Genomic DNA, 27,158 nt, shown 5'->3' with positions numbered 1-27,158 from the left:
CTATCCTAGAAGAGACTCATGCCTGCTGCCTCCTTTCACCTCACAGCTTTGAGATGGTAGCGAGGTTCAGCTTGATGTCCTTGACGTGGATTTTGTCTCCACAGGTCATCTCTGAATCTGAGCAATGGTGAAACAGAATCTGTGAAAACTATGATTGTTCATGATGATGTCGAAAGTGAGCCAGCCATGACCCCATCCAAGGAGGGCACCCTGATTGTCCGCCAGGTACCCGGGTCTCTTCTTTCTGTTGTCAGAGGCTGAGCTTCTCCTATAGTCATTAACCCACTTGCTCATTCACTCACTCATGCTATTTCTACATCATCATCTGTTTTCATGTTAACACAACTCTGAGGGTAGGGTGTCCTGGGCTAGGGAGGTAGGTGTGTGCTGCATGCCACGAAGGTAGCCAGTAATCTTCCACCACACATTGCTGCTCCCCTGCATGCCTGTGGCAGCCTTCATCCAAGCCCCATGCTGAGTCTCACAGTCTGTTGGAGTGGTAGAAAAGCCACAGGGAGTCCTACGGAGGCTCACAGAGTGAAGGTGCAGACCTGGAGCCTGGAAGAGGCCCCAGGAGGCTCTGCTGGGGCATCTGGCCCTAAGTGTCTGTGGCCTTGCAGCAGGAGCGGGGCACGAGGATGAGCAGGTCTCCTGTGGTCCAAGACCGTTATCTCTATTGGTGATGCAAGATGTGTTCTCCTTGGACCAGGATGTTTTCTAACTGTGTGTTCCTTCTTAACGTAGACTTCAGCCAAGTGATAGGCTCCTCATTGAAGTAGGACAGGGCACTCTCTCGGCTATGGGATTTTGCCCTGAGTGTTTCATGCCACAGCAGTGTATTTGGATGGAAAGTAGGAAGAACTTGAGAAAACCAGGATTCAAAGAAACCACAGGGTACTCTTGAGAGGCAGTTTAGACAGGTTTACAGTGAGAACAAGGGGGTAGTCTCCCATGCTGTTGCTGCAAATGAACCAGGTGAAACCCTTGCTACTTGCATTTGGTTGCATTGGGTACTTTGAATTCAATTGGCTCCAATTGGGCATTTGGCAAGGAAGTTTGAGCAATTCCGGCTAATTTCCTTGGATTTTCCTCAGTAATTTAACAGTTTGAAAAGTCACACAGCACCTTGAACAGAGCAGTTATCAGTAGGGTTGTCAGCAATGTCAGCAGTGCTTGAGCGAGACCAGTGTGCCTGTTTTCTCTACAGAGTACAGTTGACCAAAAGCGTGCCAGCCATCATGAGAGCAATGGCTTTGCGGGGCGCATTCACCTCTTGCCAGATCTCTTACAGCAAAGCCATTCCTCCTCCACTTCCTCCACCTCTTCCTCCCCATCCTCCAGCCAGCCGACACCCACCATGTCCCCACAGACACCCCAGGACAAGCTCACTGCTAATGAGGTATGTCTCACCCCACAGCTGGCCGCTTTCCTGGGGTTAGACCAGCACTGCCTAGGAGCTAGTTTGCAAAGAAGCCCTTCCCAGAAACCCCTCCCTCTTCCTCCCCCTGCTTTTCTGTCATCTGCCCTCCTCCTCAAATCCCAAGTAACATGTTCAGATCTGCATACAGATCCCTAACCCTAGATGGATTGATTCCCCCAAACTTGCCAGTTCACTGTTTCCTTTTTCTAGATAAGTATAGTTGCATGGCTTGCTTTATTCTGTTCGTTTTTGTTTTTGTTTTTGTTTTTTTTTTAAAGTAAATAAAATGATTGCTGTGTTCTCGGCTCCATTACGTATTTAGCATGAAATCCTTGTAGTCATCTGTGGAGTTTGCCTCTTCATTCTTTTTATCCAGTTTATAAAATACAGGAAACTGTGACTAGGTAAACTTGACCTTACCTGCACAAACTTCTTGTCTTGTGTGAGAATCTCCTTCAAATAGGCATCGGTTGTGTTTTTGGTTCCTGGTGTCATTTGTTTATTTTGGGAGGGGTTGGTTGTTGGTTGATGACTAGTTTTCACCAACCCTTATAAAGGGATCTTTTTCCTTGACATCCCCGTGTACTCAGGGTTGAAGAAGTCATGTGCTCTAGGGGGATAATCTAGAAAATGAGGATGCTAAGCAAGTACAAATTTAAAATTCTGTATAGGAAGTCCTGTGTGTTCATGGCATAGCTGTGCTGCTCAGTCTGGGTCATAGGTGGGTGAGCCTTTGTTCTTTAAATGGGTCATGCCCAAGTGCAGTGACAGAGCCCACCTTGAACACCTGCTTAATTAAACAGGTGATTTGGTTTCACAGGTTTGGGGCCTTACCGAGTCCTTTTGTTTAATAGTTGAGAGAGGTCTAAACGGACATTTAATTTCAGCCAGTCTTGTCAAGTAAACACTTGACTGATGGCTGGGCAGCAGCAATACTTTGGTTCCCTCATTAGAAAATACGGGAAAAGTCTCCTTCTGAGGACAGCATCAGGCAACTGCTTTCTGAGCAAATTTGGCCATCAGTTGGCCCAGCCACTGATTGATGGAGCAGGGAGAGAAGCCTGCGAGACGGCAACCTTGTCAGGTGGGGAATCTTAGGGTGGCATGGGCTGTAGGACATGGTGACTTGCAGGCACCCCACAGAGGAAGCAAGTAGAGGAAAGGCGCTTGATGGGATGGACTCTGTCCCAGAGACCTGTGCTTGCACTCCTTGTCTGGTTCTCACACACGCTCCATCTTACTGTAACCCTAAACTCACTAAACTGGCAAGTTTTTCTCTTTGGTTTTAATCATCATTGCATTTCCACTTAACAACTTGTTTCACTTCCTTTGTGAGCCTTTTGTTCTTTGTTTGATTTTTTTGGTTTTAAGTTACATGATTAACACCAGTGCTCCTAAAAGATCAGAAGGTCATGCCTATTGTCATTTGTGTGTTTACTAATGAGCCCCTGTTGTGTGGTATGGGCTTAATGGTGATGCACCTTTTAGCAACATTAGCCAGACCTTCTGGAAGAACGTTCTGGAAGAGGCTTAATTTAAAATAAACAACAAAAGAAGCATTTATCAATAGTCTGTGCCAATAGATAGTAAGTCACACTAATCACCTACCATAGCAGATAGCAGATCATACCAATATTTTCTATCACTGTAGAAAGTAGGTCATACCAGTAGTCTATCACAGTAGATAGGAGATCACACCAGTAGTCTATCACAGTAGATAGGAGATCACATCAGTAGTCTATCACAGTAGATAGGCGATCACACCAGTAGTCTATCACAGTAGATAGGAGATCACACCAGTAGTCTATCACAGTAGATAGGAGATCACACCAGTAATCTATCACAGTAGATAGGAGATCACATCAGTAGTCTATCACAGTAGATAGGAGATCACACCAGTAGTCTATCACAGTACATAGGAGATCACACCAGTAGTCTATCACAGTAGATAGGCGATCACACCAGTAGTCTATCACAGTAGAGAGGAGATCACACCAGTAGTCTATCACAGTACATAGGAGATCACACCAACAATCTATTACAGTAGATAGTAGATCACACCAATAGTCTGTCACAGTAGATAGTAGAACACTTGTAGTCTGTCATAGTAGATTGTAGATCATGCATAATCTATCACAGTAGGTAGTAGACCACACCAGTAGCTTGTCACAGTAGATAGTAGATTACATCTTTATTTTTTGGTGGGAGAAATAAATTCAGAAAGTACTGAATTGATGTTAAGACACTTCAGATGCTGTTTAAGAATTTCCATTCATTTTTTTAAAACTGATCATGAAGTTGCTCTTTTGTTGGTAGCTTGCAGCATCACTGCCCTAGATGTGCATCTCAAAGAAGAGATATGGCAGTTGAAATGCCTGCTGGGCCTTTTTGGGGAGCGGTGCAGGAAGGAGGGCTTGGATTGGGAAGTGGTGCTGTGTATATAAGTGGACTGAAATGGTCTTTAATGTTCACATTTGAAATGTCTCTTATATTAATGAAATTGAAATTTACATTGCAGACTCAATCCGCTAGTAGCACACTCCAGAAACACAAATCTTCCTCCTCCTTTACACCTTTTATAGACCCCAGGTTACTACAGATTTCTCCATCTAGTGGAACAACAGTTACTTCTGTGGGTAAGTACAGCAGCAACAAGGAAAGCAGCTGACAGACAAGATCTGGTCCCTTGTGTAGCTTCCCAAGTGGCTTAGGCATAGCATGGTTGCTCATGGCACAGACCTCCGCTAAGAAATCCATTCCACTCTGATTGCTTGTTCAGCAATGCGCCTCGTAGTTCATTCCTTTTCCATGTACTTTTTACAGAATGCCTTTTCTTTGAGAAAGTATCAGTTACAACATATGGATATTTTTCTGGGGTGTACTGAGGGAGTAAGGCTGTTGTGTATGTGTACAGAAGATAAGATTTCAAATGTACTATGTTTCAGTGGGATTTTCCTGTGATGGAATGAGACCAGAAGCCATAAGGCAAGATCCTACTAGGAAAGGCTCAGTGGTCAATGTGAACCCCACAAACACTAGGCCACAGAGCGATACCCCCGAGATTCGTAAATACAAGAAGAGGTTTAACTCGGAGATCCTGTGTGCTGCCTTATGGGGTAGGTATCTCACTGCTGTCTGATTACATAGTTTTATTCTAAAGAGCAGATTTGTCATTCAGAGAATCACTGTTTGAATAGTGCAGGGTGTTTTGTTTTGTTTTTTTCTTTTTGAAGGACTTATGATTTCTGTGACTTGTGTCCCATGCCTTACGTTTAGCTGAGTGTATAATGGATCAGAGTGCATGTGTGTGACTGCAGTCCTTTCAGCAGTAAGATGTTGGAAAGAGTGGCCTGTCTCCACCTCCCCTTGTGAAGAGGAGCAGTGAGGATGAAACAGGAGTTGGTCCTTAGCCTGGGAAGAGTGAAGTTTAAATGCTTGTGCTCACCTTTTTGTCTGTGACTGTGACCAGTTTCCGATGAGACTCTTAGAAGCATTCTGCAGAGGGACTGTCAGCCTGGCTTGTCTTAACATGTGTGTACCCAGGGCAGTAGTCGGGGGTCTGCTGCACACTCAGGTCTCCCTTTTCAAATTCAAACTTGCCTTTCTGCCAGCTCCATCCTGTCCTTACCTTGTCATCTAGTCCCACGGTTTGTGTTCTGCTTTCAAAGTACCCTGCTTCCACCCAGAGCAGTCTCGGGGTCCGTAGCACATACTTCTCTACAGCCCTGCTCCCTGAAATCACAGCCACCACATCACCTGCAGTAGTAAATCAGCTTTCTTCTCCCCCATCCCAGCCTGTCGTACTCCTTTCTCTTGTTTTTGGGAGAAATAAGTGAGGCTGAGACAAGGGCTCAGCTTTGACCTTTAGAACCTTACAGCGTTTCAGCCCCTGTTCTCACCACTCGGCCTGCCCTTCTCTCTCGTCTGGCTCTGAAGCTCCTGCTCCGCCCTCTACCAAGGTCTTTTGAAGAGCTGTCCACACTCACGGCAGACACACCTGCTTTCTTGGGGTCAGGATCTGCCATGTCATGACTGTTATACAGCTCATATGGTCACACAATAAGGACTTTATTATCTGTCTAGACTAGTGGTTTTCAACCTGTGGGTCACGAGCCCTTTATAGGTCGAATGACTGATTCACAGGGGTCACCTAAGACCATCAGAAAACACATACTTACATAATGATTCATAACAGTAGCAAAATTGCAGTTATGAAGTAGCAACAAAATAATCTTACGGCTGGGGGTCACCACACCATGAGGAACTGTATTAAAGGGTGGAAGCATTAGGAAGGCTGAGAACCCCTGCTCTAGATAAAATACAACTGTCCATTTAAGGGATTCTGGACACCATACAGCAGGAACCTGGCACAGAAGTATGCCTAGCGCACTGCTGTTGCTCAGTAGATGTCAGTAGCTGTTATTTCAGGAGGCAGGCTGTCATTCATTTATTCATATTGAAGGATTTTCATGGAGTTTATACACTACATCATATTTGGTATAGGGATTGTGTTAAACATGTCAGTTATGTTGAAACTGGTAACAAATGCTTTGTAGATGACATCATTTTATCCAGAAAAGTCAGGCCTGGCCACACCTTCATGTTACATTCTGTCCCTCTAATGTCCCAGCGAGTCCTGGGCCCCATTCTCTGTACTTTGTCTGGTTTGGTGGTCATCTGAAAAGACTGTGACCTTAGTTTCTTTCTTCTTGTGCTCACATGCCTGACAGGAAGCAATGTCAAGAAAGGGTTGTTTGGTTCACAGGCCGTGCCGTGCCGTGCCGTGTGTTGTGTTAGTCTGTTTGCATGGATAGTGTTCCTGTGGATAGTCCCTTTAATGTAAGAATCAAGTAAACTTAGAGCATATGTCCTTACAGAGTCACAAACTTCCAGCAAAACTCTTTTAGAAACAGAGTCTTTAGTAGTTACACAAATCTGATAATGACAATACTGGGGGAAAATTACCAAATTCTAGAGACTTACAATTTTCTCAAGCTGTTTTATAGACTGCTACCCTTTAACAAACTGTCTTGACCTCCCCATCCCCCATTTCATCTATGTAGGATTATTGACCTATCAGCTACTTTGTAAGAGCACCAGTACTTTGCTATTTGTCTTGGTGAGTTTACACCCAGCTTAGAAAATTGGTGTGAATGAATGTGTTTAGTTCCCTGGGAGCATAAATCAATGCTCCATGTTTGAAGATGCTTTCAAAGGTGAAGGGTTTAGACCAAAGAAGCACAACATTTGGATAAATATGTGAATTTAGAAGGAGAGTCCACTACCTCCAGAAATAAAGAGAGTATTGAATATTAACTGAGGCTTTTAGTGGAAGAAGCCTGCTGGCTGGAGAAGTATGGGGTCCTGCGTGCAGACCAGAGATTTTGACACTGCACCTTGGGAGGTGTAGATTGGAAAGGCACAGCATGACTCTGTGTTGGAAGAAAATGAACACTTGTGAGAAAGTGGAGGTTATCTGGACGGTCTGAATTAAGGCCTGTGTCTGTCAGCTGTAAACTGGTCCGAAAGCATGGTAGATCAGAGCAGGAGGACCGAAGGAAGGGACAAGAAGACTGTCACGTGGACTTGGTGGCCAGGTTAGTTAGCTCTGTCAGATAGGTAGTCTGGTTTCAGTAGAAGTCTGTAGTGTGTGGAAGAGCAGGGGAGTCAAGCATGGCAGTAGGAGCCCCTCTTTCTGAGCTGTTGCCTGACATCTGTGGGCACGCATGTGATGGATGAGCTAGGTAGCAACTCCAGTGTCCCTGGAAGAAGCAGAGAAAGTATATGGGAGCAGGGTACTTCCTGACTAAGAGTAAGCAGTCCACAGAGTGTGGTCAGTCAGTGAGTCATGGGAAGGCATACTGCCTTAGCGTTCCCGAGCAATGGGAAGAAAGGTGAGGAAATAGTGCAGTTGTTTCTGGTGGACACTGTGCTGGAGACCAGCGCATAAGCCGGTGGAGATCACAGAGTGCTTTCTCTGGAAGTCATTCTAGAAGTTTGCCAGTTGTGAGGCCATGGTATCAGATGCAGGTTTTCTCAAGTGTCTAATGTGACCAGATCTGTAAAACCTAAGAAATAGTGAGCTCGTAGCACCCTCAGGACTGAAGGATGTAGGGAACAGGTAAGGTGATGGATGGGGCTTCCTCATCCATTTCCATACCTAAGTAAATGTCACTGTCATTCCCTGTGTGGCAAGGATCAGTTGTTTTAACCTGACTCTTCTGAGCATTTCTTTCTGAATTAAGGAAGCTATCATCCTTTCAAATAGAGAATGTTTCCCTTTCCTTATGATACAGCTCCATGCAAACACAACCTAAAGTGTAGGCCGCTCTGTGTTCTTGAAACAGGAGTAAATTTGCTAGTCGGCACAGAGAGTGGTCTGATGCTCTTGGACAGAAGTGGCCAAGGGAAAGTGTATCCTCTGATCAACAGAAGACGGTTCCAGCAAATGGATGTTCTCGAGGGCCTAAATGTCCTGGTGACAATATCTGGTAAGTGTTTTGTAAAGCAGAATCAACAGCATCGGTCACAGTGTGTCTAGCCTTACATGCTGAACTCGGCTCCTTCTCAGACTACTGGCTAATAAGGTACAGCAGTATTGGGAGTTTGCATGTTGTGAGATGTACACAGCCACTACATGCACCCAAGTTGCCCCTATTGCTAATATCTTTTCTATGTGGTGCACTTATGGTACGTTATTTTTATTTGTTAGTAATACTATGCTATTATCAAACAAGACATGTAGTTTATATTGCTGTGGAGTACATTAGCTTGGTTTTGACAACTATACTATGACACATATGTTCCATTATTCTGTTAATCTAGTTTCAGTGCCCTACAAAAGTGCTATTTGTACTTCCTCTTGAGTCCCTAGTGACAGCTGACCAACTTTTTGATGATTTTACTACTCTAGAAAGTCCTATCATTGGCTTCATATAGCTCTAATCTTGTATGACTGACTGTATGGATCATGTCATATGTGGAATGACTTCTTTCCTTTGGCAGTTCACATTCAAATTAAGGCTGTTTCATGTCTTTTGTGGTTCAGTATCTCTCTCTTTTATATTGCTAAATGTTCCTTCATACAGATGTGTCACTGTTTATCCATTCACTTATGGAATAACATCTTGGTGCTTCCAGGTAGGAAGTTAGAAGGAAAGCTGCTAGATAAGCATTTGTGTGCAGCTTTTTACTTGAATGTAAGCTTTCATTTCATGTAGTTGGTAAAGAGCCAAGTAACACAACTAATAGAAACACAGGGCAAAAGTGTTGTTAAGTCTGAAGAACTACTGAGCTGTCTGCAAAGTGGCTCCATTGTTTCACAGTTGATAGTTGGGGAAGGAAAGTTTCTGTACCTCATCCCTGATGTCTGAGACCATCAGTGTTTTGGATTTTCCATCTTGATTGGTTAGTGGAGTGACATCTTGTTTTAATGTGGAGTACCCTGGTGATGTGTGTGTGTGTTCTCATGCTTATCTACCTTCTCTGTTTCTTCCTTGATAAGGTGTCTGCATAGTGTCTGCTTAGATCTTTAGCCCATATTGCAGCTGGGCTGCTTTTTTCCCCCCTACTGTTGGATTTTAAGAATATTTTAGATAGCAATCTTCTATTACATGTGCTCTGAAAATACTTTTTCCCTCACTGTGGCTGCTCTATTAATTCTCTTTACCAACATCTTAAAGAACAAACTCCTTAGTGAAATCAAACACTTTCTTTGTTTTGTTTTCCTTTCGTGGATTGCTCTTTTGGTGCAATCTAGATTTTACATATGCTTTCTTCTAGAAGCTGCTAGCTTGGATTTTCACATTTAAGTCTGTGGCTCACTTGTAATTTATTTCTGTGAAACACTGAAGGCTTGCAAGCAGATTCACTTCCATTCACAGCATTCTGTTTATTTTAGAAGAGGCTTCTTCCTTTTGCTATTAGTTCACTGCGTTTGTAATCATCTAGTTCTGGGCCCTTCTATTCCACTCAATAAATAAATAAATAAATAACATAGTAATATATTTATATTGTTTATTTATTGATATATAAATTATTTATATAAAATAAATTTATATAAAATAAATAAATCCATTGATTTGTTCTTTCTTTTGCTAATAATCAAATGGTCTTGGTTACTGTAACAAGTGTGTAGTAAATCTTGAAATCAAAAACTGTCCAAAAACTTTGATTCAGTATTTTGTTCCATGTCACTGCTTTGCCTCTGAATATAAGCTTTAGAGGATGTTTATGATATGCTCAGATAACGTGGCTGTGGTTTGGGCTGGAATTGTGTTGAATCTGTAATTCAGGTTGGAAGAACTGATGGTATGTTTTTCTATCCATGAACACAAGTATTTCTCTGTTTAATTCTTTGACATCTTTGACAAGAATTTTATAATTGTCCTCAAATAGATCTTTAAAAGAGCTGTTTTGTGAGATTTATGCCTATTTTATTTCTTTAGTGTTGATATGAATATCACTTTAAATTTCTATTTCTATTTCTTTACTGTTCATATATAGGAAAGTAATTGACTTTTGTATAAAAGGCTTGTTATCCAAAGTCATCACTATAATTATTTCAAGAAGTTTCCATGCCTTTCCCAGATGGACTCTCTCCCAGTACTTTCACATGTTCAGCTGTCTGGAAGTTCATCTTAATTCTGTAATTCTGATCTTTTATGGAGACTTCATTATATAGGCTACATTCTTGGCTAATGGTATTAGACTTAGAAGACAAGGAGTGGGGCAGAAAGCCACAGCTGTCTAACCCTTCCTGCCTTGGTCTTTCTAGTTCCTAGCTCTCATCCAGAGCTACATAAGAGCCTGCTACCCACCATTCTGCCATTAGCATACAATATATGCTAATAACCAAAAGCATTCCTACTGTATGCTTTATGATCTATCGGTGTAAGTGAAGATTCATTATTCTTTCAAAACCTATCCTTCTAGACATGCCTGCTTATACATAACATTGGTAATTTTTTTTTTTTTTTTTTTTTTGGTTTTTCGAGACAGGGTTTCTCTGTGTAGCTTTGCGCCTTTCCTGGAACTCGCTTTGGAGACCAGGCTGGCCTCGAACTCACAAAGATCCTCCTGGCTCTGCCTCCCGAGTGCTGGGATTAAAGGCGTACGCCACCACCGCCCGGCAACATTGGTAATTTTTAAAGGGCTTCAGAGTAGCCCAAATACAAATTTCAGATAAAACTGATAGTAAATAATTCCCTTAGAGGAAATGTATTTACTGTTTCTTTTGGATATTGTTGTTATTAATGATAAGATTTATTTTTGACCATGCATGTAAAATACTTATATTTATCTTGTTAGGCAAAAAGGATAAGTTACGTGTCTACTATTTATCCTGGTTAAGAAATAAAATCCTTCATAATGATCCAGAAGTTGAGAAGAAGCAAGGGTGGACCACTGTGGGCGATTTGGAAGGATGTGTACACTATAAAGTTGGTAAGTGCTTATGCAGTCACAGTGTTTTGTGTCTTCAGTGTAATTAGAGTTTGGTCTTTAGTTACTGTACTTTTAGAAGCTGGTAAGAAACTGGTAGGGCATCTTCTGATCTTGAGGTCTCATCTAGACGTCTCACCGTGTTGTTCATCTATAAGCACAGCAGTTTGTTCTTTCTGCTTACTGTCCTCAGTCATCCCTACACATCTCTTCTGTGAGCATCTTCCCACCCTCCTTGACAGTCCTCATTCTCCTGAGAAGGTGCTGCCACACTCAGCCCTCTGACCTTGAGTCCTTCTTTACCCCTCGGCTCTTACTTAGAGTGTGCCAGAGGCCCTTAGCAGTCCCTAGGAGAACACTGGAGAATTTCACCGATACTTGTTACTTTTAATTAAGTACATTGTACAGAGCTACCATAGTCCTTACTCATCAATGACTGGCTGGCTAGTTGTTGTTTCTTGGCAACTATTTTGTGGTTGGCATTTTCCTCTCTTGGAACATTCAGTGATTCTCACAAAGTTATGAAACAAAGCCCAACCAAGTTTGGTTGCCTATGAGAAAGACGAAAGTGCTGGTTAGAAATCAATGGGAAATAATGGACCACAACCAGGTTCCAGTTTTAAGAGCTGATGCTGTGGTTTTATAGAGTTTGTCTGGGTAAGGTTGAGAATCCGTTGGGTGATGATTTGTGTTGTATATTTTACTGAGGTGCAGACTGCAGTTGTTCTTCGCGCCTCCCCAGGATAGTAGGCTCACCGGTTAATGATTATTACAGGAGTCATCGTACTGAGCAGAAAGCTAAATAGAGTTAATCAAAGTTAGCAATCTTTAATTCAGTTCCCATATGGCCCTACTACCTCCTCAATGTCGGTACCTGTGGTATTCTCTACAGGGATTAGCAGTACACATAGAACGATTTTCATCATTCCAGAAAAGTCTATTAACAGCGTTCATTGGCCAGCCTCTTAGAATTCCTTGTATAACTTTTGACAGTATGTGATGTTTAACAAAGCTGTATCAAATAGAAAGTCCTTGGACCCACAGTTAATCAAATAGCGTATGACATTAGACAGTTCATGCAGCGTGGGTGGCATGTGGAGAAAACCAGGACATCGCATGTGCTTTGGACACACTCGGGAACAGGACTGCCTGTGGACGTTGTATCATTCAAACAGCACTTACTGCTTTGCTCCTTTCGTACTCCTGTTTGTGTGAGCCCCTCGGCTGGCTTGTCACATTGGTATCATTGTGAAGGAATAGTGAGTCCTCCAGGCTTTAGGGTTGGCTGCCTGGCATTGCCCTTGCTAATAAACTACTTAGAATCTAAGACATTAGTCGTCAGCTAAACTATTTACTGTTGTTCTACAGTTGATTGATCTAGGAACGTGAATTACACACTGAGAGTTAGAAAAGCCAAGTGTGTGGCTTGAGCTCTTTTGTTCCCACCCCTAACTCCTTACTTTTTGGATGAGCAATCAAAGGCATATTTATATAAAGTTTGCAGATGGCAACTAAAGAATTTATGGCTCTGTGTTAATACTGAAAGTATTTCTCTCACTTTTTCTGTTTGTTTCAGTAAAATATGAAAGAATCAAATTTCTGGTAATTGCTTTGAAGAGTTCTGTGGAAGTCTATGCGTGGGCACCAAAGCCATATCACAAATTTATGGCCTTTAAGGTAAAACCACCAGTTTTAAATTGACTTAGGAATAGTAAATATAAAGCTATATATTAATATAACATAACTGTCAAAGTAAAAGCTGTTTATAACATAATATAATAAGCGTGTGTAACTAATTTCCTAGGTCTCGGATGATCATTTTGCCCAAATGGTATTTGCACCCTCCCTTAAAAAGTAGATCTTCAGCTGGGCGGTGGTGGCACACAACTTTAATGCCAGCACTCAGGCAGAGGCAGGTGGATCCCTGCAAGTCCGAGGACAGCCAGGGCTACACAGAGAAACCCTGTCTTGAAAATCCAAAATGATGATGAGATGATGATGGTTGTGGTGGTGGTGGTGGTGGTGATGAAGATGATGATGATGATGATGATGTGTAGATATTTATGAAAAGACAGATGTGATGAAGATCCAGATATGTGGTTAAAAGGGCTCAACAAAAATCAATTGTAGAGTAGATGTGTTTAGTGCAGTACAGTTTAAAAACAAAGTAATAATCTGGGTGTGATAATGCATGCCAGAGGCTGGGGTAGGAGGATTGTTATGGAGTCAAGGCCAACCAGGTATACATAGCAAAACTCTTTCTCAAAACAAGAAAATAACTAAGTAAATTACAGAGATTCTTAATGATATAAGCAATAGACATTATACATTAAATGGAAGAAGGAAGTTAAAATATCTATAATATGCTCCTGTTTTTATTTAAATTTAAAAAATACCAGTTTAATAGCATCTTGATACTTACAGTAAGATGATTTTACCATTCCACGTGTGGTTTGGGTGAAGTGATAATGTTTGTGCTAAACTTTGAACTGTTTTAGTTGTATGTTTACACATACTCATAATTGGTCTTATATTTACTTCCGGTGTGTGTGATAAGAGGTAGTATATGGCACACTTCCAGGAAACTTCATACTCCAGAAGCTTCCACATCCCCAGATGCAGAGAACTAACAGTCATTTTTCTGTGGATATTTTTAGAAATGTATTTTAGGGATTGCCCTAAATCTAATATATAGAATTCTTAATTGAAATTGATATTATTCTAGCATTAGGTAGACATAATAATTATTTCTATTTTGAGATATAGAACCTTAAGAATAGTCCAGGGACATTTTAATAGAGGGTAAGAAACACTATTTCATCTAAAATGATTGTATTTAAAATAATCTTGATGTAGTTTATTGAAAGAGTAAGTTTCAAATATTTGGGAAATTTGAATTAAGGGGGTGCTTACTGCTAGATCCCCCAGTTAGTCAGAGTCAGTAGGGTTAGCGTGTTTGGTAAATCTAGTATTACTGAGTGAGTAAAGAAAGTAAATTAGAAAATTACCTACGTTGTCTTTAAGCTTTACCTTACTTCACTATTCCAGTCACTGTCCTAGTCCTGTGAGCTGTATTAATATGAGGAGCAGAGGCTCTCCAGGTCAAGTCACACAGAGTCTATAGCTCTCATACTAGCAGCCCTGCTCAGGTTCTCAGTGCCACGACCCCTACAGCTTCTCACTCCCCCGCTGTGTTTGAATATTCAAATACTGTGTTGTGCCAAGTCCTCATTGTTGACTTTGCACGTGTTCTATTCAATAAGTACCACAGGACAGGACAGAAGTTCTTCTGCTAGGTAGGAGGGAAGAAGTGTCTTCCGGATGCTAATTAGCAACGTCACATGATAAACCAGATGCCTGTAGCTAGTGTCTCATCTGATGCTGTAAATTTGTCTTCTTGCTTCTGTCTTGATTATCTCTATAGTCATTTGGAGAACTGGTACATAAGCCATTACTGGTGGATCTCACTGTTGAGGAAGGCCAGAGGTTGAAAGTGATCTATGGATCCTGTGCTGGATTCCATGCTGTTGATGTGGATTCAGGCTCAGTCTATGACATTTATCTACCAACACACGTAAGAAAGAACCCACACTCTATGGTTGGTTGACTGGCTTCACTTTGTTTTGACTTTTCCCTTTACTCTGCTTAGTGAACTAACACAAGCAGGGGTTCCTCATGTCCCCTCCATGTAGGGTGAGTATTTAAATGAAGCACCATTTTCAGGAGCTTCATGTTCAGGAACAGTGGAAATCTGCTTTCCTGGCTCTGTGAAGGCCTTCTGAAGACCGTTTAGCACTTGCTTTGACTAACATGGGGTGCTGTCAGGCCAGAACACCCGGGGTTGGAATGTTTCTCAAAGAAGTCTACTACCCAGTTATGTTTCCAGGGACTCAAAAATGTGAGTCTGTAGAGTACATGACCTGTCAATGGTAGACTTGGGGTTGGATATTGCATGGATTTCCCAAGACTCCTACCTATTTGTGATGGGTCTGGGCAGGGGTATATAGCACTACTGCATTCTCTAGACAGTCTTACTGAGCACTTTCATGGGGCTGGAGATAACCACAAACATGCTTTCTTGTTTCTGTTCTCTAGATTCAGTGTAGCATCAAACCCCATGCAATCATTATTCTCCCCAACACGGACGGAATGGAGCTTCTGGTGTGCTATGAAGATGAGGGGGTTTATGTAAACACGTATGGAAGGATAACCAAGGACGTGGTTCTGCAGTGGGGAGAGATGCCGACATCTGTAGGTATGATGCATCACGAAGAGGCGTTTGTGAGAGGCCCACCAAGACCACAGCTGTTGATCGTACTAACCTGCATGTCACTTGTGCCTTCTGGTTATTTGGTGGTTATCAGCAGATAGGAGAAGGTTAAAACAAAATCCAAGTAATTCTTGGGTTCTTTTAAGAGATGTGCTATTACCAGCTCTCATTTGACCCTTAATTTATCTATATAAAATAGAACAGATTTTTTTTTTTTTTTTTTTGACGAATTAGGGTGGAGTGAAGCAAATCAGAGAAAGAAATGTGGCTTGCTCTTGAGAGTGGCAGAGTCCCAGGTAGAGACAGCCTCCTCCACAGTCTTCTGCTGTGCAGCCGGGGACGGAGGCTGCTATGTGACCCTTTCAGGGCTTTGTGTTTACGTTCCTACACTGCTTGTTCATCATTGCTTCCTCCCTTTCTGCCAAGGCTGGCTTGAGGAGACGTGCACAGTAAAGCACACACCAGGGCTATTTCCAGAAGTTGCATGAAAGGCCCAGGGAGATCCGTTCTTTCCATTACTGTTCCTATAACTACTTCCCCTGACAGACGAGGCATAAAGGCACGCTCCCCCTTTTTGGTCAGTGCTGCCCATTGAGCCCAGGGCTTGTGCACGGGAGGTTGGCTTTCAGTGATTGACAGGTGTCCAGCCCCAAGGCAGAACTCCTGAAAAACCAAAGTCCTCACATGCCAGGCACTGGGGTAGATGTGCATGTGTGTCAGAAACGTCCTGTCCAGGTTCTTCATGTTAATGCTCTTTTTCCCCCCTCTCTAAAAGCATATATCCGATCGAATCAGACAATGGGCTGGGGAGAGAAGGCGATCGAGATACGGTCTGTGGAAACTGGCCACTTGGATGGTGTATTTATGCACAAAAGGGCTCAAAGACTAAAATTCTTATGTGAACGCAATGACAAGGTAATGTTTCCTTATGGCCTCTATGTATTTGTGGCTGTTTTTAGAGTGGCTTATTCTTCATGGACATTGATGGTGAACTTCCTTGCAGTTCTGGAAGATTCTAAAATAAGTTAATGAAGGAAAGTTTAGACATTGCTTTTTAGGCATATTGGGGTGGGGTGGGGCACTTGGAGGTGGTGAGTGACTGCTGACTGCCCTCTCTTGGTTCTTTGCAGGTGTTCTTTGCCTCCGTTCGGTCTGGTGGCAGCAGTCAGGTTTATTTCATGACCTTAGGCAGGACTTCTCTTCTGAGCTGGTAGAGGCAGTGTGAGCTGGGATCACTGACCCCCGGAGCCGTCAAGACCCTGAGAACTTGGAATTCCTTGCAACTGGAGCTCAGAACTGCGAGGGTGCGGCCAGGACAGCTGTCTCTGCAGGCCTCTTGCGTGTTGGGTCCTCTCCCCTCCTTCCTACACTTCTTGCCAGTTTCTTCCCATTCTCTCCTTTTCCTTACTCAAAAATAAATCAAGGCTGCTGCATTGCAGCTGGTGCTGTTAGACTACCATCGGTGCTAGGAGTGTTTGGGGGTGAGCATCAGACCAGAGAGGGCGCCTCTCTACAGCTCCAGGATTCCTTGTCTCGGAGTGACTCTGGCCTCTGAGTGTCTGAAGGTTGTGATGAGCACACCATCAGATGTTGGCAGTGGGCACAAGGAGGTGAGAAGTGGTGTAAGAAGCAGCTTGCTGAAGCAGAGAACAGATTTAATATAGTAACATTAACAATGTATTTAATTGACATTTCTTTTTTTTGTAATGTGACAATATGTGGACAAAGAAGAAGGTGCAGGTTTAAGAAGTTAATATTTATAAAATGTGAAAGACACAGTTACTAGGGGAACTTTTTGTGGGTGGGGCTTAGGGTGGGTGGGGTGGGATAAGGGGTCCCATTTTGTTTCTTTGAAATTTTTTGGAGGGGGTTGTCCTGGCCAAGAACTGAGTCATTTTTCTGTGTACCAAGTTTTGCCTAAATTGTGCAGATGGTTCTTTAAAAAAAAAAAAAGAGAGAGAGAGAGAGAGAAAGAAAGAGAAGGAAAACGTGTGCGTCCTGTTCGCCGGCCAGAACTTGGTTGTGTGACAGTATTAGCGCTGCCTCTACTAAAGGTTTAATTTCTGTTTAAGCCTGGAATAGCAACAGCAGCTCCACCACGGTCTGCACTTGCAGTAGGAAAAGTCAGCTTTCCTGTGGGCTTTTGTTGTTGTTTTGTTTTTTGCCTACCTCATTGTTTTTAATGCATTGAGAGGTGATTTAGTTTATGGATTTGGCAGAAAACATTAATATTTAATTTAACCTTAATACCAAAACTATCTGATTGAAGTTGTCACAAGTCTAATCAGGTACAAGCAAAGCTGTCTGTGGAGGCGGGCACTAGCCTCGTGCTTTTGGAAAGCAGAACGCTCCATTTTCACCAGGTTCACGATTAGTGGTCGGTGGGCAGCTGTCACCTATCATGAACACATGAGATTTCATTATTCTCAATTGGGGTTTGGTAGCAGGAAGGTGGTCACATTTGAGTAGTCACACAAACTGTTCATTGTTTCAGGAACCTTTTCTTGGGGGTGAGGGTGTGTCCCTTTTCTAAAAATGCAATGCACTAAAACTATTTTAAGAATGTAGTTAATTCTACTTATTCCTAAAGATGCCATCTCCCTGTGTTTTAGGTGTAATATTGAAGCCCTGGCTTTTCTTGTTTTCTCACTTGCTCTCTTGTTCTGGTTTTTTTAACCTAATTTTTCTTTATGAATATGTCTGTGACATTTGTAATAAATGTCTTGTAATAATTTGCTTCGTGGCTTCATGGTCATCACTCCATTCCTCTGAGGATGCTCAAAAGAGTCTCAGTGAAGGGATAGTCCTACTGAGTCCCACCCTGCCGTCTTGCTGTAAGTGGGGCTCTTAGGACAGCTGCTGTATGCTTCATTCCCCAAACAGAAGCTTGTTGTTTCAAAGGCTTGTTCTACGGTTCATTTTCCTTTACAGCATGATCCATCTGTTCCCCTGCCCCATGCAACAGGTATCTGTACCTAGTGCCAAGCCTGTCCCAACTGTCCTGTTCAGGCACCTGTCATTCTCTTACTCCTGGTGTGGTAGTTTTATGAACAACAAAAGTCTGTAAAGAACACCTAGAACTGCAGTTACGTGGTTGGTTGTGAATACCAACAAAGACAGTTGTTCTTCTCTAGTTGTGGTTAGCCTAGAGTAGGTTAGAGAGTTAATCCCACTTGAGACTGGGACTATCCCATAAGCAAAGAACTCAAAATCTAATGCTGACAGTCTCCTACCCACACTCAGGTTGTTCATAAAATGAGAGGTACCACCAAGGCCAGTACGTGGATCAAGACGACACAGAGCTGTTCAGGTGATTACAGCCGTTTCCCTGGGTTTGGAGTGCAGGGAAAGGTGAGCAGATGGCTTGAAGACACACCAAGCTACAAATACCAAGGAGCAGGAAGTAACAAAGGAGGTTGCTGCTGTCCACCTCCCTTCTCTGTCACGGGGCACCATTGTCGCAGTGCATCATCCACAGGCTGCAAGCTCCGTCTTAAGTGATAGGTTGCAAATAGTGCAAAGGAGTTGTTGGAATTCTTCATATCTAGAACTTTCCCACAGGGGGTGGGCTGGGCAGGAGAGTGGTTCAAGTCAGCAGTGGCCTGTTTGCACAGCCCTCCCAGCCCAGTGTGTGTTCCCCCAGTGGACCCAGACCAATTCCTTGGCCAACTTGATGGAAGCAGAACAGAAGCAGCTGCTCCTCCCTGTCATCTTGACCTTCCCTTGTCAGGCTTGACGCCTTGTAAGTCAAGTTGAGATTGGTTATACAAGTTAATTCAGGTGTCTAGAGAGAGAGTTGCCACGGGGGGGGCGGGGCGGGGGGGGGGGAGGCTGCTGTGACTTCCTATTTGTTTAGGGTAGGATGGACTTTCCCTACTCCCTTTCCACAAGACAGTGCTTTCTTCATACAAGTGTCATTTTTGCAAAACAGTATTAAGGTGACACACCGTTCTGTGTGGATTGTGGAACTGCTGTGGGTGTGCTCTTCAGGGTGCCACCACGCCCGGGTGTGTCCAAGCCCAGCCAGAGCTCCAGTGCCTTTCTGTGCGTAAGTTCGCGGAACCTCTGCTGTGTGCAGTGCAGCGCATTGTGCACGTCTTACATGAGGAAATGTTTACAGAAACGGTCTTGGTGCACTGATGTGCATCCCATGTACATTTTACCTTTAAATGACTTCTTTGTGGGCTGTTGGGTTTCTAGCTTAGGTGTAGCACACTTAAGGATTTGTAATCCCTAATTTAACCAGTTATCAATTTGCTGAGTAGTAGTAAAGGTGAGAAACTGCAGTACATTTACTAGTCATGAACTGAGCAGGCTGTGGCAAGTACACAGCCTTTGCTTCCTTTTGTGCAGTACTAACTTGTCTACTGTTATATAAATTATTGTTCTCCCTACCCTTCTTTCCTAAATAAAGTAAAAATAATTTCTACTTAAGCGTGTCCTGACCCTTTAGACATTTCCTTCATACGAAGATCCCTGTTTTGTGCTTTCCCTCCCTCCTTTCCTCACTCCCTTCCTTCCCCCAGCTGGCCCAGAACAGGCTCGTACATGCTGTCTCTGGCTGTGGAGATCGCTGAAGGACAGCTATGAAAGGAGCAGACATGTGCACAAACTTCTCAGAAGTAAGGTAGAAAGTTCATCTCCAGTCCCTAAGGCAAAAACGAGAGGAAAGGAAGGAAGGAGGTTGGAGTTTTGCGTGTTTAAATAGGATCGAGGTAGAAACTGTGGGGCTGGTGAGGTGGTTCAGCTAAGCACTCCACACATCAGGCAGCGCATAACTGTAACTCCCGTTCCAGGGGAACTGACACCCTCTTCTTGGCCTGCATGTGGAAGACACAAAGAAAAGATCTTTTTAAAATGTAAAATACCATGTTGGTCCCAGTAGGACATAAAGGAACCCTTTCTCAGTTGGTGCTTAATGCGGTCTTGGGTACAATGGCTAGATGGTGTCAGTGTGACTGAGTGCCCAGTCCTGTCCCCAAGGTGTTCTAAACATGTGCCACTTCAGGCAGATGGGTGCCATCTCTTAGGACTATCACCTTGCCTATGCTGCCAGGGATGCATACACTATTGTCAAAGAAACTAGCACCTCTGTCTCATAATAGAGCATGTTAGCTCCAAGATGAGAATAAAGTAACAAATTCCTTGGCCACCAGATTATCTAAGGTTTACCCTGCTTGCAGCTAGTGGCCAATTAAGCTTAAAAATCTGGTGGCATCTTCTTGGACTATTAGTGAGTCTTTCTCTTCTAGCTTCTCCCTCCCCCTCCCCCACGACCTGCCCACCACACTACCCCGCCCACCACACTACCCCGCCCTGATTGAGAGTTCACTCAACGGAAGTAATTGGAATTAAATTTGGCCTCTCAGCTAACACCAGCTTGTTTGGGTGTCATATTCAGAGATGTAGTTGAATTGTTGCTTGCTTCTGTGTACCACTTTAAAAGAGTGACATCTCCACTTCCCTTACCAGAAGCAGATGGAATGCTTTAAAAAAATGGCTAAGGAATTGAAAGTTGGCAAAAGTCATTACCACATTTTCTTATTAAGTTCTCATACCCACCCATTTCTCCTGGCCTTTCAAGGTTAATCGGTTTTTCATAATAATAATGAAATAAAAATTGATGCTAATCCTGGGGAAGTTCTGCCCTCGTGCAGTGTGGACCTAGTAATGAGCTGCACTGGTACAGCTGGGCCTGAGGAGAGGCACAGAATACCACCAGGCCGAATGAGGCCAGTGCAAGGGCTCATTTTGATTGTCAATTTGATACACCTGGGAAGACGAGCCATCGAGAACTGCCTCTATCAAATGGACCTGTGGGCATGTCTTTGGGGCACTTTCTTGAAGGCTAGTTGGTGGAGAGGAGCCCAGCACATTGTGGCCAGTGCCACCCCTAGACAAGTGTCCTAGGTTGTATAAGAAAGCTGGCAGAAGCAGGGAGCGATCCAGTAAGCATCATTCCTCCATGGGTTCTGCTTCAGTTCCTGCCTCCAGGTTCCTCCCCCGATTTCCCTCAAGATAACTTGTGATCCGGAAACACAGATGAAATAAACCTTCTCCTTCCCCAACTTGGTTAGTGTTTTATCATAACAACAGAGAAGCGCACTAGAAACAACATAGGAGGTCAGTGTTCCCAATTGGGGTTGCCATGGTAACACGAGATTCTCCCTGTCCACAGTCTCCAGGGAATTTGAGTTTGTTGTCTAGCTTTTTTTCATTTATATGTTCATTCTGTGTTGGTTTGGTTTTTATTGTTTCTCAGAGATCTTAATTTCTATTTTGATTGTAGAAGTCTGGCAAGGTGCCTACATGTTCTGGACAGGATATAGAGCTGGAGCAAGTGTATCCTGTCCATTCCTTGAGTTTGCAGAATTTAGACCTAATTACATCCCAAACAGACCGGTGGTAACTGACCTTCCCCAATAAACGATACTGAATACTGCCTTGATACTCACATCATACGATTCATCCACACTGAATGATGGTCTTTCTTCGGGCCTCCCACACCCTTTTGCAGTTATTGCTCGGTAGCAGGCAACCTCCTTTCTCCTGGTCATCTTGTTTGCCTCTTCCACATGCATGGGTCACACCGTTGATGGTTTGATCTTTGCCTTTACTGTAGTTTTCGGTCCATACCCCTGTAGCATGTGCCAGTAATTAGATGTTCTTATTAGCATACTTGGTTCTTAATCTGTGTCCAAGGTGCCTGCCTTCATCTTTAGAGCTGACTACCTAACCCACAGCTCACAAGGCTTCTCTCAAGGAGAGAGCCAAAGGTTTAGTCTGTCACCCCTGGGAAAACCGTTCCCAAAGCCACCCTAGATTTCTAGGGTGTGTTTTCAGTTTCAGAAGCCTTTCCTCCCTAAATAATCCTGCTGCTAAACATCAGGTTCCTTGTAGATTAGATCCAGTTTACAATTTAGAATGGAGGCCACCTGGAAGCTACCATGTGCAAACTGGCCCTGCCCATTGTGGACAATCTGTGGGCAGTTTGGTGAGCTCAGGGCCTCAGTTGTCCCCTCACACTTGCTGCTCACTCCTGTGAAGAGGCATAACTAGGCTGCATAGGATCCATTTCTTACATGGGAAGGACATTTCAAAAGGTCTTGTTTCGGACTCCCATGCATTACTGGCATCAAGGATACTTCCTCGATGTGCTTTCTGAGGGACTAGTTGTCCCCTCACCTTCCCTAGCAGGGTACATCATTGAGTAAGTTCTGGGAACTTGGTGGTTTCTTTGGTTAAGTTGAGCAATCCCTGTGTGCTGAGCAGTCTTAAGGCACAATGCTCCTGTGGGGAAACTGACCTAAAGGGTGACTTGGAATAGCTACCACTATTCTGGAGGCTAAAATAGAGCCTCCAGGCTCGGTGCATATGCTGAAGATTTTGTTTATGTGTGTGTATATGTCCATGTATTTGCACATATGTACATATGAATATATAGAGACCAGGGGTTCTTGTCAATTGTTCTCCACCTTATTTTTGATCATGAACTTAGTCTTTAACAGCTGAGCCATCTCTCCAACCCTCTCCACCTTTTTGAGACAGGGCTCTAACTAAACCTGTAGCTTCACTGATTGAATTAGATGGGCTGGCCAGCCCACAAGCTTCAGGAGTCCTGCCATCTTCATCTCTAGAGCTGTGATTATGGGTGCGTGCCTTCGTGGTTGGCTTTTTATGTGTGCGCTGGGAGCTCAGATCCTCATGCTTGACTGCAAGGAGTGTACCAACTGAGCCATCGCCCCAGCCCCCAAGATTTGTACTTTATTAAACTACAGTAGCATGTGACTGCCTGAAGAGCCGGTTTGAGTTTGGACTGCCTGGGTGAAACAAGTGAGAGATGACACTGGCAGGGTGGTCCCCTGCTGGGATCTGGACCTACATCATACATATAGGAGTGTCACAGGAGTGCAGGCCAGCTGCAAGGGGCCCTAAGCTAGTACCAGCAAAATTTGGTTAAGCTAAGGGAAATAATTAGAATTAATGATGTAAGCTAGAGAAATTCAGCTGATGAGACCATCTTATCCTGCCTCTTGGGTGGTAACAGTGATGGCAATACGACTGTGTTATCATAGGCCCTGAGCCAAGGCTTTGAAAGTGCCTTCTCAGCCTGGGCACGAGGGGACTCCAGATGCCTCTCCGTTGATCATTTGTAGAGATCCCAGTGCAGGAGCTGAGTGGGAACATTAGCAGAAGAGGGTACAGAAACAGGACACTATCAGCCTCGGTATGAAAGGGACAATTAGCTTGGGAGATTAAACAGGCAACTTTGATGGCTGGTCAGGCTTTGTGCCACTTGAGAGGAGGGCGTTGGGCCATAGAGAGCCTGAGCTACCTTTGGTGACCAGCTGCTTGCCTTGAGAAGTCAGTACCCAGTATGTTCAAGGGAGGTAGATAGTTCATAGTAATTTGAGGACATTTTGGGCCCACTTAAAAAGTGGCTTTGGTGTTCTTTGTAGATGTGAATGGACTCACAAATGGGGATGAGGCAGCATACTGGAGGCTTGCTCTGGGTACACTGAAACGGAATCAGCAACAGCAGAAGTGACTTCCTCCACTTTCCTCCCTAGGGCCTGTGGAGGGTTCATTATGCTTGAATTCAGTAATGTGGCCCACTTCCCAGTGACCTTCCAGCACCCAGGTTGAGGATTCAGGAGAAGAAATGGGCAATTCCTGCCTAATTTGTAGCCAGACGATAGTCCGTGTAGCCAGAGAGCTTTCCATATTCAGCAACCCCTCTCTATTGGAAAAGAAACGGCTGTATATTCTAAACCAAATCTGTCTGATTTCCAAATGTATTTAAACAAGGCAAACATGAAGCAGACTTTGAAGAGCACTAGTATGGATTTCAAGTTCAGATGTGTGTCTTGAAGGCCAAGCGATGAGAGGTGCTGCTCTGCTGGTGGAGTCCATGGGAATATGTCAGTGTCCACAGCAAGTTTACTTTTCTGGGTTCAGTTCTCTGATGCAGAGAAGATTCTCATTTGCTGCTGGTATACAGACGTACTTAGCTTTGCAAGCTAACAACTTAAAGGGCTGTGGAATCAACGATACTGGGATACTTTCTAATAACTCAAGGGTAGCAGGGGAGATTTAGAGATGTGCACACAAATGACTGGTAATATAAGCTGGTTTTATTGGCATATAGTGTAAGATGGCACACATTTAATTGTGTAAATGCAAAACTTGATACTGTACTTATTCAAATAAGTATATCCCAGAATGCTATTTGAACACATAATTTATAAAAGGAGACCCATTCACACTATTTTCCATAGGAAGTTGCAAGCTGTATGTCCATGCCGCCCAGTGACCACTGTTCCCAACACAGGTGGCGTTTTAGGCAGAGGACTCATGTACAGCAGAGGTGTTCATCCGGAACCTCTGACTCAGTGATGGAAGTGAGCAGGAACCCATCAAGCTGGGAAATGAAGTTCTCAGAGACTTGTGGTTGTGGAGGAAACCCACCCTTCCATTGCATCCAAATTCTGGTTCCTACCATTGTATACTCTGTAAACGAACAGGGGGGAAGGAACTGAGAAACTGAATGGCAGCTGTGTGATTTCTTGTCCTCATGGCACAGTCAGATATAGTCCTGTCACTGGCCAACAAGATCCCCAGTGTTCCTTCATGAGTCACTCTGGACTGTTTTAAAAGATGGGGATGTCACCTGAGTCCAGATCACAGTCTCCCTGACTGGGTTCAAAGGAAGCACCATTGTCAACTCTTACTGTTTGGACCTCACTCCGGCTAACTGTAAGCGCTGTCGTGAAGGGTGTGCCATGAGTTGGGAGTAGTACAAGAGAGTGAGTGGTCATCCTGAAACCTGCTGAGTCACGGCTTCCCATCAGGTAGGTCTGACCCCTCACCTTAGATGACATTTCCCCAGCTTCACATAATCAAGCTCAACTCTCACAGTTGTCTTTAGCTGACATGAAGCAACATGAAGCATTGTCATCATGGCATTAGAAACTAGGGGGGGTTGTGTCCATGCAGTGAACATTTATGAGTTGCTGTATTTTGTACAAACCACCATAATTATAACTTACGGTACCTTTGTAATGCTCACTGAAGTTACCATGGATGAGGATCTGATCTCCCATTCCAAAAGGAAGCAGACTGTATGAAATAAAAAGGGCAGTATGTACAGATCTCAAGGAAGCACATGGAAGTATACAGCATGGAGCTCCAGAAAGAGGCCAGCCAAGTGCAAGTCCAGCTGCAAACACAAGGGTCTTCCAACCTGGGACATGGATAGCATTACCAAGAAGGGAAAGTTCTTTTTTCTTTTTATTCATTCTTTAGAATAATAAGTCTTTTTGGTTTGAGAATTTTATATGTGCGTATATACTATGTTTTAATCAAATGCACCCTCCATTTCCTCTTGTATCCCCTCCCCCACAACTTTCAACTCCCAACTTCATGTACTTTTTTTTTTTAAATTCATTGAGTCACCTTTGTGCTGGCTGCATCCCTGAAGAAAACAGACCCCCTCCCCAGTAGCCATCAATTGCTAATAGCCCCTCAGTGAGGGGTGGGATTTGTACACCCCTTCTCCACCCATGCTGGTATTTTGCTTGGCTTGATTTTGTGCGTGCAATCACAGCTACCATTGGGTTCATGTGTGCAAAGACCCTGTCGTAGCCAACAAATACTGTTTAACTGCGGATGTCCACTGTCTCTAGTTCTCAAATTTCCACTCCCTCTTCTGCAGTGATCTCTGAGCATGGACAGGAGAATTTGTTAAAAATGGCTGGTTGGGTCTCACCCTCCAGAGTGTTTGATTATCCAGATTTGAGGTGTCATGAGAAAGCCCCAAGTGTCAAGAGATGACTGGAAAGAAAGTCTCTAGTCGATAGTGCTATACCTTCCTCCTAATTTTCAGACTGCCTATGATCCCCAATGTTTCTGGTATAATCTTAAGAAGCTGTATACCCGGTTCTGTGTAGGTTGAGTGGCAGCATTTTAATCAGTAGAGGCTTCAGGCAGTTTTAGATCCAATTCTGTGAATAATGTGAATGTCTTCACTTGACCATTATGGAGAAAGTTTACATCTATTACATGATATGCAAACAGGCTAAATTTACTTTTTAAATCTTTTAATTGTAGAAAAATTAAAGTGTTTATAAAAATAATAGGGGACTGAAGAGATGGCTTAGCAGTTGAAGAGCACTTACTGCTCTTGCAGTGGACTTGAGTTCAATTCCCAGCACCCAAGTCAGTTGACAACTGCCTGTAACTCCAGTTCCAGGGGCATCCATTGCCATGTCTCTAGCATTCGTGTACACAGGCCTACATACACACACACACACACACACACACACACACACACACACACACACACACACACACACACAGACACACTGAAAAATAAATCTTAAAAAATGTTCCATCTTCCTGCTTCAATTACCTTTTTAATATATTTTCATATGTATAGATGCTTTGTCTGCATGTATGTCTGTGTACCATGCAGGCTAGAAGAGGGTGTCAGATCCTCTGGGACTGGAGTTACAGATGGTTGTGAGCTGCCAGGTGGGTGCTGGGATTGAACCCTGGTCCTCTTGGATGAGCAACCAGTGCTCTTAGCCACTGAGCTGTTTCATCACCCACCCCCTGCTTCAAGTATTATCAACTTAGAGGTATCTGTTCTTACCTCATTTTACCCATGGGTGTTTTCAAAGCAATCCCTAGACATTAGACCATTTCACTCATAGATATTCAGTATCCGTGTTTAAATACATCAAATAATTGCACCCAAATCTAACAAAAGTAATTTCATCAAATATTCAATGGTCATGTGTTCTTGTATTTTTGTTTTTAACTGTGCAGGAATCATGATCTAAGTGAGTGTAGCATATTGTACATAGTTGATAAATCCCTTTGTTGAAGGTCAACATTATTTGTGCACAGTATTTTAAGCTTGTTCTTGTTAGCTGTTGGGTGTAAGAGAGAGTTGTAGTCTCTGATATATTTCTTATACTCACTGGATTCATCTGTTTCTCTAAGACTGCACCATCTTCACGAGAA

General features: G+C 43.4%; 1 protein-coding gene across 50 annotated transcripts in view; it reads left to right on the top strand.

The window, feature by feature from the left end:
• Nucleotides 1–16,588, top strand: part of Map4k4 (mitogen-activated protein kinase kinase kinase kinase 4) — a 150,997-nt gene extending 134,409 nt beyond the window's left edge. For 18 of the 50 annotated variants that reach the window (XM_052745045.1, XM_052745044.1, XM_052745032.1 and 15 more), the window contains 11 exons: nt 105–225; nt 1,208–1,399; nt 3,939–4,056; nt 4,366–4,536; nt 7,768–7,911; nt 10,730–10,864; nt 12,438–12,538; nt 14,286–14,459; nt 14,957–15,116; nt 15,907–16,046; nt 16,262–16,588. In XM_052745045.1, coding sequence (XP_052601005.1) covers nt 105–225; nt 1,208–1,399; nt 3,939–4,056; nt 4,366–4,536; nt 7,768–7,911; nt 10,730–10,864; nt 12,438–12,538; nt 14,286–14,459; nt 14,957–15,116; nt 15,907–16,046; nt 16,262–16,345 — 1,540 coding nt within the window. In that variant the 3' untranslated portion in view covers nt 16,346–16,588. The remainder of the gene's footprint in view (nt 1–104; nt 226–1,207; nt 1,400–3,938; nt 4,057–4,365; nt 4,537–7,767; nt 7,912–10,729; nt 10,865–12,437; nt 12,539–14,285; nt 14,460–14,956; nt 15,117–15,906; nt 16,047–16,261) is intronic. The other 32 variants (XM_052745065.1, XM_052745064.1, XM_052745035.1 and 29 more) reach the window with 3 other exon arrangements.
• The last annotated feature ends 10,570 nt before the right edge of the window (nt 16,589–27,158 follow it).

Source organism: Peromyscus californicus, unplaced genomic scaffold (assembly GCF_007827085.1).
Source record: "Peromyscus californicus insignis strain IS unplaced genomic scaffold, ASM782708v3 Scaffold_19__1_contigs__length_69161282, whole genome shotgun sequence".
In the NCBI taxonomy this organism is placed as follows: domain Eukaryota; kingdom Metazoa; phylum Chordata; class Mammalia; order Rodentia; family Cricetidae; genus Peromyscus; species Peromyscus californicus.
Note: the sequence above shows the minus strand (reverse complement) of the source record. Positions and strands in the feature narration are given on the sequence as shown.